The sequence below is a fragment of the Thermobia domestica genome, chromosome 2 (genome assembly GCF_964235325.1).
Source record: "Thermobia domestica chromosome 2, izTheDome1.hap1.1, whole genome shotgun sequence".
Taxonomy (NCBI): domain Eukaryota; kingdom Metazoa; phylum Arthropoda; class Insecta; order Zygentoma; family Lepismatidae; genus Thermobia; species Thermobia domestica.
The window spans coordinates 151,390,960-151,403,180 of record NC_137455.1 but is presented as its reverse complement, the minus strand read 5'-3'; the positions used below and the strand labels follow the sequence as shown (position 1 = coordinate 151,403,180).

The 12,221-nt window shown below is 35.1% G+C and overlaps 1 protein-coding gene across 2 annotated transcripts in view; it reads right to left on the bottom strand.

The window, feature by feature from the left end:
* Positions 1-282: 282 nt before the first annotated feature.
* Positions 283-12,221, bottom strand: part of Parp16 (Poly(ADP-ribose) polymerase 16) — a 44,068-nt gene continuing 32,129 nt past the window's right edge. The window contains exons 5-7 of one of the 2 annotated variants that reach the window (XM_081747231.1): positions 7,818-7,989; positions 4,099-4,234; positions 283-842 (exon numbers count right to left, since the gene is read on the bottom strand). In XM_081747231.1, the coding sequence (XP_081603357.1) occupies positions 689-842; positions 4,099-4,234; positions 7,818-7,989 (462 nt within the window). In that variant the 3' untranslated portion in view covers positions 283-688. The remainder of the gene's footprint in view (positions 843-4,098; positions 4,235-7,817; positions 7,990-12,221) is intronic. The other variant, XM_081747237.1, reaches the window with a different exon arrangement.

Sequence of the window (12,221 nt, the reverse complement as noted above, 5' to 3'; positions counted from 1 at the left end):
TTGGAGTTTTCCATAAGCCCACACAGAAATTGATATTCACTGTTTGTTGCATTCTTGAAACGGTGACGACGTATACTTTGCCATTCTATACTTAGTCGTGTTACGACGCCACTGGCCGAGCTGAAAATGCCTGCACGTGCTTCCAAGATTACACACCAGATTCACCACTACGAAAAACTTCCGTGCCAAAACTAATTAAAAAAAAAAAAAAGTATCGTTTCCTCATTCCCCATTACAAGATCAACCAACATCCTAGTCTATATATTTAAGAAAACACCAATATACATTTTCTTTATAATAAAATTTATTTTTGAAACAACTTTAATTATAAATTACATAGGTCAACACGCTCTTTAGATAATAGATATCTTCAAAGATTATATATATATATATATATATGTATGTATATGGTCTCATGAGGTCAATGAACTTCAAGCTAATTCAACCAGCAAAATAAAGATATATATAAATATTTTTATGTCTCAATAAATCAATGGAAATTATATTGTGCAGACATCCAAGAGATCAATTATAGTCTTACAAAGTTAATTCAGAGAACAACAGAAAATTCATGACGGCATTACATAAAAATAAAGTTATATATACATAATTTTGTATGATCCATTTTTTTCTTTTTCTTTGTGGAAATAAAGAGTTGTACCTTTACAAATAGCAATACTGAATGGTATTATTTAAAATGTCGCACGAATCTTTTCAATGTCCTCTGAAAAGACTGACTATTGGATATACCTACTGCAAGTAACAGGAGAATATATGCGAATATGGCAGTAAGAAATTTATGTTGTCTTATCCATCCGAAACGCTCCCTGCTGGAGACAGGTCTGAAAAACATATGTTAGTATATTTTACTTTTTACAACGCAATGAAATCAACAAAAACAGATTTCTGTCTATATATGTAACAATACAAATATATGCAAACTTGAGGATTTTTTAACGCAATTTTCTTATCTAAAATATAACACTTGTAAGAAATATTTTTAGCAGTGTGAAGGTCTCATAAAACCAAATTATATCGACTTTCGATTTACCGGGACGTATTAACCAGACTGCTGTTTTAAAAAATAGATGATTGCGGAACGATGGAAAAATAACTTGTAGGATTCATACATAAAACAAAACTGTCTAGAGATCATACGAAAAGGAAAGAAAATGCGTGATATAACAGCAGTGAGAGCAGATGTCATCATAGTACTCGTATGTGGAAGATGTTTTTAACCACAACAGTGTGTACTTTAATTGTGCTGATTCGAAATTTATTATTATTATTAAATAATTCATTAATCAGACAGAAACAGAAAGAACCAGAGAGAGAGAGAGAAAGAGGGGGGGGGGGCAGATACGTGCCCTAACAACGAGTAATCAACAGGTGCTCTCCTACTGGCTACTTTCCTCTCGTCCTACTCCTTGGACTAACATTGCATATTGTCACCAGTATTACTCCTGTCAATCAGGAGTTAACGTCCAAGAAGGTTTTGGAGCTATATTTATCTACAGGTTCCTACTGACCTGGACATATCTATTTCCCTGACTCCTCTCTGACTTTCCCTGACCTTTGGCAGGAAATTCCCTAACTTTCATGACAGGTGGCGGATGACGTTGACATATAAATAAGGAATAAATAACGGTGAATATTTATATATGAGAACATTTATTCTATAGGGACAACTAGTAAACAAATCCTCATACGTACATTCCACTTAAAGGGTGTCTACTCAAATTCCAAAATGAAATTTCGTGACTTTTTCGTGACCTTTTCTTAACCAAACCATAAAATTTCCTAACATTCTGAAGAGCGAATTTAAGTGCAAATTAGGCTGAATTTTCATGCACGCGATAGAAGAATGCTTTGCTTGCGATTTAGTAGCGTCTAAAGCCGACCATAGACATTTTTGGCGGTGAATTTTGACGTTTTATAGAATAAAATTTTCCAGTATGTGCTTACTTATTTGTACAGATAAAAAAAATTCGAGACCCAAAAGCTAAATTTCGTGACTTTTTCTTAAAATTTCATGACCATTTTCTGATTTCGTGACTTTTTCATGACTTTCGTGACCGATAGACACCCTGCACTTACCGTCCATACAAATCTGAGCAACGTCCCATACTGTAATCATTAACAACTACAAAGGAGAGAATATTGTTTCTTTGTATTCTCTGCAACCAGTGTCACTAACCTGATTTGATGTGTGCAAGATTTGAAGTCAGTCAGAATATACACTTTATAAACTTTTCCTGATTTCCAGTTTTTTTCCCTGAGCTTTCCTGACCTGCGTCATTTTCCCTGACTTTCCTGATTTTCCTGAACAGTAGGAACCCTGATCTAAACCTACAAAATTTCTTTGAATAAAGTTGTATTTATTGGACTTATACTTTACAATGGCGAATATAAGGGTTTCACCGTCTTTTTCTTCCCCACACGAATGTAGCTTTTAAATTAACATCAAATCCTTTACATGTAATATTAGTCTAACAAGAACTAAAAGTAGAAAACCAAATGTTACACAACTCACAAGTAACGAGATTGAATGTTATTTCTTTACTACAATACCTTAATACAATACTACAATACAATCTTCTTTACTAAAGAATAGATTTTTTTTTTACTACAAAACTCCATGGAAAAGACACACTACCGCATAAGAAACAACAGAACATTTTTCTTCAATCCCAATTTTTGCAAATCTTAGTTTGGCTACCTCGCAAGACATATAAATAAATTATTGATAGGATACATCAAATTGCAACCTGAGATTCAATGGCATCCAACAACTTACAGGAAGGGGAATGGAGTCGAGCTAAAAAGATTACCATGTCGGACTGTGTAACTGGGAAGCAAGCGAAACAAAATCAACACAATCCTAATTATTCAAAGGCGGATAGAAGAATATAGTGGTTATTTTATGCCTAAATTCCATTAATGATACAGTGGATATGCCAGTTTTCAGTTCCTGATCTGTCACTTTTTGTTTCTAGAAGACTTCATGAGTTTCCTTCTATGCTTCCTGTTTCTTTCCAGCTAATCCTGTCGCAGACCTTGTCCACGTTCACTGATACATTAATGAAATCTAACCTAAAAAAATATTCTTTCACCCGACTGTGATGCATTTTGTTCTGGGGTTGATCCTTTATTTTATCATTTCGACCAATTCGTGGTGGACTATATAATTTCGAAATAACGCATTTTTGTACATTCCTGTTAGTCTATAATTCTTTTTATGTTCTTGTATCAGGATTAATTTCCAAAGTTGTTTGGTGTTGTTTCCGAACACCCTGTATACTGATCAGGAGTGGAAATGGAATTCCAGACTATGGGGACAGTCGTTAATGGATACAGTCTGATCGGTTTATGTCAGATATTTCTTACCTCCAGCTTCGCAGATTGGACTTTTTTCCATGTGTAGATGGGAGTATTATGCTCTTGAAATTCCGACATTTCAAATAATATCATCACTAAAATAACGAGTCATTATCGAAATTTCGTTCAATCATTTAATTTTTAAGTAAAACCATCTTGAGCTAGATTCTGGCTGTTTTATGATGTTAGCCACTTTGTTGAAAACCAACATCCTCATGTTTTAACAAGGAACGTATCTTAGACTGACTCTAATCATTTTTCTTCCTCCCCCCCCCCCCTTAAACTTTATTAACGGGACGCCATTTCCACTCCTCATGATAAATCAACAATGAAGCTTTAATTTGAATATGGATGCAAAAAGGTTCGACTGAGATACCTCAGGTCCTACTTTTCCTTCCATACCCTAGTTAAGACTATAAAAGACGAAAAAGAACTCGTATTTAAATATATACTTCATTTCATTAGAACACTGGTCAAGTTCTGATTTTTTAAATTTCATTCCTTTAAACTAAAACTTCTGCTGTTAATCTTTACTATTGATTACCTTTCGCTGCTATCAAGAGGAAAACAAGATAAACTTAAGTACAAAACTTACACGGTTAAAGCTATTGTACAACAAACTTGCGTTACATATTACACATAGTACTATGAACTTTTGTTGTTATTTCATTTTATCTAATTTTACATGGTTTCTTACAGGTATATGTATGAAGAACATACCTGACTAGACTGCTACTTTTCCCGTAGACTAGAAGGTATCTGATTCTGACTAGGTCACTGTTAACTACAACGTAATACTTATATGGAACATCTCCACCTATGCTATCAGTTGTAGCACAGCGTACAGGATCCACGTCTAGATATACACAGAAAAGATAATACTTAAGGTTTAGATACTTTCATTTTAGCTGATTTAAAAATCATAAATTTGTGGTTATTTCCTAGCACACTTATATAGTTTTTCAAGTTAAAGCGAACAATAACATGTTATACCATTCTCCATAAATACATTGAGGAAAACTTAATTGCTTAAGAAAGACTTTTCACGTGTGGTTAACATTCTACAAGTGATTAAACATTTTGTACATGCTAAAATTCTTATTAGGCATAAAGTGAACGATCACACACGTTGGAATAAGGGGAGAGTGATGTCTCCCTATTATATCTTTCGAAACTTTCTAAAGACATTAAAATTAGGAGACACGGTGGCTTACCGGTAGATGACTCACCTCTGGTGCGAGTGGAGTCTGGTTCGAGCCCTGGGCATGTGAATTTGTGGCGGATAACATTGGATTGTGGGTTTTCTCGGGGTTATCCTGTTTCCTTTCATATTATCATTCTACCAATTTTTACAAATCACTTTCATTAATTATCCGTCCCATTTAGTCAACAGGACAAATTATGAGACGTAGAACTACAGATGTAATTTCATTTTCACGAAACAATATACAGAATAGCTAATTAAGAAGCTTTATCATGTACAGAAATGCACGTACACGATTTTCTTTTAACATACAGATAGAAGATCGAATAACCATCACTGCCACTTTCATAGCTAAACAAGATGAACAATTGCTGGGCTCATAGTGGTCTGGTCTCTTGTAAATAGTTGAAAAGTGACCAAAAGCACACGGAAAAGTGATCACAAGCACACGAAAATGTGACCAAAATCTCATCATGCCCCTTTTTTCCTTTGTCAATTTCTCCATCACCTCTCTCTTTGTTTGTTGTTTTGTTTCATCTTTTCTTCTTTAATTCTTCTTTTTGAGCTTCCTCCTTTCTTAGGTTTTCTAAGTATGCTTTGCAGTTACGGTAAGCAGACTTAGCAGATGTAAGAAGCTTCTGAGTAAGTGGAACCAGTTCTGGCCTATTTCCGAATTTCTTCATCCCAGACATTATATTTAACTTAGCATTGAGAGTTCTCAAAGCCATGAAATATTCAAATTCATCACCTACTCTTAAGAATAACATACAAGAAGCATAACATAAGACGAACATGATGACCCCCCCCCCCAAACACACACACACACACATACACACACACACAAAAAAAAAAAAAAAAAAAAGTTGAGCGAAGCGTTAACTATTACGAGAGAAAACTAAAAGACTATTGTGACAGAAGAAATAATAGACACAGAAGGGTTCTCAACGCCACCTTGAGAGCTTAAGCATCCACCAACCATCCACTGTGCTTTAGAAAGAATAAAAGCTGAAGTGAGAATAAAGTTGACTGTCTCACAGCAAGTACTGAAGCTTTCAGAAGAGTAATGAGTAACAATTTTCTGCCTTTTTCCATTTATTTTGATAATATTTTTCTTACAAAACTGCCAATGCAAAACATAAATCACACGAAAAAATCACTTTACCTCCCAAATAGTAACTTTTATGACAAATTTGAAAAAAAGTAACTTTTAGTAACCAACTTGAAAAAAGTAACTTTTAGTTTAAAAAAAGTGACTCGCTATGAGCCCTGCAATTGGAGCCGCAGTGGCTCAATGCTAAAGCACTCACCTCTGGCGCGTGGGGTCCCTGGTTTGAACCCAGCTCTCGTCAAGTGAGCTTTATGGTGTACAAATATCGTGTGCATGTGGTATTCTCAGAGTTCTCCCGTTTCTCCCACTTTGTTTATTCAACCATTTACTTCATTATCATTACCATCGTTTTCCCTCTGATTCAGAACATGATCATAGGACGTTAAACTCAAAAAACAACTGCGAAGAATACTTCTACTGAAGAAGCTGTTACACAATAGGATGTACATATTGTATATAGTGCAGTATACTTTTAATCTTCGTTTATTTTACCTCACTTTACACTCTTCTCTATAACCCTTGGTTTTTTACTTTTATATTGGTAATGCTAACAACGAAGTTCTCGAAAATTTGACTTTTTTTAAAAAATCAATTAGCTTAACAAGTATAAAGGATAGGAGAGTATGTTTAATGTTTTAATTGATAAATGAAAACAAGTTACACGGAAAAGTAACAAGAACAATTAACAGTTGGAATTTTTAGGATTATGCTTCTACTTCAAGCGTCAGGAAAAGACCACGATTTGTGCTTGAATCTTCCTCCCCCCCCCAAAAAAAAACAACAGGATTTTGTCTTAAAATGAGTTATCACTAAAAAATTCACACACTATTCAGTATCACTGGACTTGGTTATCCACAAACCATTTTAACAGTACCAAAGGCTGTTGATTTATGTTTACACGATCACCCAAATACGTTGCTAAAGAATGTGGATTTTACTGTGTGACAAATCGACAGTCTATGTTTGAATTCAGCTTTTAGCTTAAATTTATTTATTTTATATATACACAATAACTATTTTGCTAAAATCACATACTATATCTATACAATATCAACATCTTTGTTCTTATAGTACTCTGACTTGAAAGCTTAAAAATAAAAAATTAAAATTGAAGCTTTGGATTAAATAACATAATGAAAAGAAAGAGGAAATTATTGGTAATCATCGTATAACCACAGCTGATTGTTGATTAAGGAATTGCAGAGTAACAAATTTCATTTGACGAACTAACGTAAATAACAAGGTAAAAAAAATCTGAAAAACAGTGAATAATACAGAGATTAAAGTGATGTCATGAAGTGCATAATGATATGATCTGCTACTTAACTTGTAACCTCTTGTTGTAATGGATAGGTTTATAATATTTCCTTATATAGATAATATATATTATATATTTCCTTATACAATATTTCTTTCTGAAATACTTTCAAGAAAAAAATCACTTTTCAAAATTTTCTTTGCTTATCTAACAACAATAGATATAAGTCCCAGTTATAAATAGATGTAAATAATGTAAACAGGATCACCCAGTGTAAAGATATCTTGACCCTACCGGCTAAATATGGTTGTCCATATTTCTGTTTTTCACTTGAAAAAGGAAACAGAAATTCTATTAACATGGCTGTGTAATTTTTATTGGGTAAAACTGTAAGGTTGACGAGAAAGGCTAAATTGTTTGTGCAAAGTTATAGAGTTGGCAAACAAGGGCAAGTTGTTATGCCACTTAGTTCAATTGTTTAAAAATTGTTACTTGTAATTTTGTTAGTTCATGGATACTGTTGCGTATAGCGAAGTGTCGATTTAGTAGTTGGTTAGCTGTGGAAGAGTAAAAGTATATTGTTTTTAACACAATTGGATGAATCAATTTGTGTTGTGTAAGGAGAGCATTATATCGTAGCAAGATATTAAAAATCTTTGAGTTTTACGTCCCACGGTTATGCCGGTGAGGCTAAAGGAGATAGCAAGATATTAAATATAGGATACAGATTATTTTGTGGTTACCACACTAGCTGTTATGATTTCGTATGTTATGGATTCGTAAGTTCTCTTGGTATTGAAAACAATTGCACGAGACTATAATCGTTTGAGAATACATATTAAACCTTATCAAAAGCCATCACGACTTACCGTTAGGATCATGTTTACACTTGACATCCGGATGATCTATTATTTCACAAAGAGCAACCACACTGAGATCACTCCCTAGCAAACTTCCTCCCCAACCATACCCTGTTGGGCTGTATGGTAAGCACACTGTCAGTTCACTGGAAAGATAAATGCCTTGTCCGAATAACGAATTCTGAAACGAAAGAGAAGTGGCAGTTAGCACAAAATTAACGTTTAGGAAAAAAAAAAAAATCAAATCTAAGTAACTAAGTAATCATTTTATCGCATTTAATGTCCACAACATTTCATCACAGGCATTTGACTTAATCTTTGATGTATATCATCTTGACAATATTTCTACTTTATGCACGACCTACATCGGATGCATCCAGTCGACGGTTATCCAAATTAGAATAAATTTGATCTAGACTTACAATGGATTGAGAATCACAGTAGACCACTTTCATTTTTATATGAAACATAAAAGTCTGTTTCTGTTCTTATCGCAAATTATTGAGCTTGAAATTTTTAGTTATCATCTCTCTGCATATATGAAACTCTTACCTGTCATAGACATTTCAGAACACACTAGCACATTCTATCTCATTCTCGGTCACTAGTGCAAATGTCCAACTCCTCTCTCAACCTTCATGTACCGACACTCTTTGCATAGTAGATAAAACCGTGAGTCACTCTACATCCCTGTCCGTGAATAAACGGCAACGAAAATTTAAAACATCATTAACAGAAAAATAATCTCCGTCCCTAATATGGGCACTATATACATATATATATTCTAACGCTACTGAAACTATTTTAAACAGTAAAGACAGTAGCTGCAATAACGCAGTATTAGATTACAGAACTTTTAGAAATGCAACATTTGTTACCGAAAGGATTAACACAAGGATATCTTATATTGCCGAAGCCACTCATCCAAATCCAAATCCAAATCTCAATGGCACTTGCTGGTCATGAAACAACGAGTATAGTCTATTTTTTTTTTTTCCACTCACAAATAAATCAAATACCATTTTGGTGAAACTCCTGATCGCTGGGCAATCTGCGGTCTTGCAATACAGGACATGTACTCTCTGCAAGCAGCAACTAGCAGCAACATGATCAGTATTTATGCTTCACTTAATCAGACACCTTCTGGTAATAATTTCACAGAAATATGCAACTACCATCCTTCTCCATGGAAACTTCGAGTGATTTTTCTGTTTTAAAACCAGAAGAGTATGACAGCTCAGTGGTAAAGTACTTCTCTCAGCAACGAAAGGTTCTGGTTCGGTCCTACGTTGTACGAGCTTGAGATAGGCATCAGTAAGATTTCTCAGGATTTCTTCCTGAGTCAATTCTTCTCGTATCATTCACTTATACTGGGTTGATGCGATTGACATCACTTCAAAAGGCCAAAACTCTTAAATCTACAATACCTGGTTAGACACAGTAGTCTCCGCCTGCAGCCACACATTTTTACCACTCAATGATTGTATTCCACGACGAAAAAAGTTTGGAGTTTCCAACGTGAGTGAGTCCTCAACCGCATGTTGCACCGCTCGGTCATCAAGGAAGTTCTTCCTTGCTAAGAAGTGATCGAAATGCTGGAAGAGATGGAGTCGGTTGGAAAGAATTAGGATGATAAGTGAGGAAGGACTCGTTTTACTGACATGTGTACATGTATCGTCGTGCAACATGAATACACTATGTCTATTTACAATTGCTGGATGCTTGTGGATAAATTTGCGGTGCCTTTTATGGAGTTCATCACCGTAACGATCAAAGCAATGATTTCGGGAGAGAAAGACATGCTAGATCACCGCCACCACAGATCACTCACTATGCCAGCAACACCTGCTGTGGGTGAAGACGTGGTTCCGTAAACTGTCTTGAATGTTGATCATGAAACAGGTGTTCTACCATTTATGATTATCGTCGCCGATCAATTTTTCATCATAAGTGACAATCCGGTGCTGGAAATCTTCCCAGTTATTGCTTACACTCAGGCCTGTATTTAGGTAAGTGCTATTCTGTGCTGGATCACAGGGTGGCAGAATTTAGGGGGCGGCAAAATTTTGGATTTTTTTGAAGATTCATAATAAAGTAATATTTAAAACTAGCAACCCGCAGAGTCCCGCGCAACTGCGAGAAAATACGTTAATGTGTTTAATTCGCTCTAATTACAGTCGTTACTAATTAACTAGCTTATCTGATTATTTTTAAAAAGTTATCCCCTCCCACCTCCACCCGAAGTTTATTTGCATATACTTTGGAAAGAGTTTCTCTTATTCACCCGAGTAGCTTAAAAACATACGAAAGAATCCATACTCATTATGTAAACTAATATTTTTTTACATATAAAGTTTTATAAAATGCTTTTTACTAAACTCCCTATAATCTTTAATTATGTGATAAGTTCAAAATAAACAATGTGAAAAACACTGCCTAGTTTTTTGATTCCATATTTTACTATTACAATGATAAGAGTAAATATTTAAGAAATTTAATCATGATTCAAGTGAAATTATGAAATTTAAAAATGACATAACGGTTAAGAATTAATAGAATGCATTTTCTCCGGACAGTAAATTAAAACCTATGAATAAATTATTGCCAGTATTGAAAGAATGTTTCCCCAATGGATGAGTGGTTAAGCTCGCTGCCTTGTAATTAAGGGGTCCCAGGTTCGATTCCCAGTGTTGACACGAGTGGTTCGGATTCCAAGTTAAGCTGTAGGTCCCGTCCTTAGTACATCAACATCATCATTCCATGGAAGGCAATGGCAAACTACCATCGATTCACCTTGCCCAGGAATCTTCGGATTAAACACCTACCTTCGGGCAGAACGCTACATCATGATCATCATTGAGAGAATTAGGTCACTTAAAATTACGTTATAACTTTTGTAACTTGTAAGAACTAAACTGCTACTCAACAAGAGCTGGTATGTTTGCAAAATCACGGCTTGTTTCCTTGTTCAAGACAGAACTTTATGCGGGGCGGGGGCCAAATTATTTAGAGCACAGGGGCGCACACTATATAAATACGGGCCTGCTTACACTTAGAGAACTGCACACCTTCAGACGGTGATCCTTGTTGGCTGGTATCGACTCAACCAGCATCCATCAGTCCAACTGCTTTACCTTATCAATTGCACGGAGCCGGTGAACGACAGTATCTGCAATCCACGATGCTCCTGAGGGCTCATCAGAATAGGCTGTTCGTCGGTGGCCGCAAGGTTCATTTTTCACTGTTGTGTCACAATCAAGAAATTTTACAGGTCAACGGTGTATGGTGCGAACTTTCGCCACTCATAGCTCAAATGCATTGTAGATGTTTTTTGTGGCTAAATGCACAGAATATCTCAGTTTGAACTCATAAAAGAAAACCACTTGCAGTTGTGTGTTCTTCATGGTGTACTTTTATCGACTTGACACTGTCTCCTGGCTGAATGTGCATTCCAACCTGCTTTCTAAACATGTACGGAGTTCGTGACTAGTGTAAAATCTCCGGAAATTTTGAGCTTGTTGGTAAAAAAAAGTTTTTTCCCGGTTTCATTCCGGAAAAATTGGGAAAAAATAAAAAATCTTTGTATTGGGTTAATTTTAATACTAATTGAACAGTTTTCTTTTTCGAACGCATGAAAAATGTAAGTTCTGAAATTTCAATATTGCGAATATTTAAGAAAAAATGCACTCGAAAATAAAACTGCTGCAATTATTTTTGAAAATTAACAGTCTGCACTCATTTCCGTTATGTGGTTTTTAGTCGCTTATTCGTGGATGTGCATTAATTACAGAACCTTTACAGTTACATAGTGGTCTTCCATCATGAAACGTTTCTGTTGCGACAAATAGCTCTTTTGAATAAAATTCAGTTCTTAATATGCTCTTTGATCTGGTGACGATTTATTAATTTTAAGCAAATTATTTCTTAAAAGAAAGAGCAGCAGGCAAATTTCACTAATACTCATGCACAAAAACGTATAATTGCTATTATTTAATATTCTAATATAGACTTTTATATGAACTTCATGTACAAAATCCTGTATGTAAACAAATACCTGTTTTCTAGTGCGACAAATTATCTATATGTATCAAAATGAAAATGTTTGTAATTTTGTAGCTCTTGAGCCACTCGACCGACCTCGATAAAATTTTAAACATAGATGAGGTTTGGGACAGTTTTCCTCATTTCACTTTGAAGGTGCAGCTTAAGGAAAGGGGAGGGGGAAATATATCGAAAATGACCGATATTAGTGTCGAATTCATAATTTTCGTGGTCCCTGAGATGAACAGAAGATGCCGTTTAAATCCAAATCCAGCTCCATTGATACACCTAAAGGGGATGGTGACATGTAAAGATGATTGAAAATCACGGATATTAGTGTCGAATTCATAGTTTCGGGGGTCCATAAGTTGA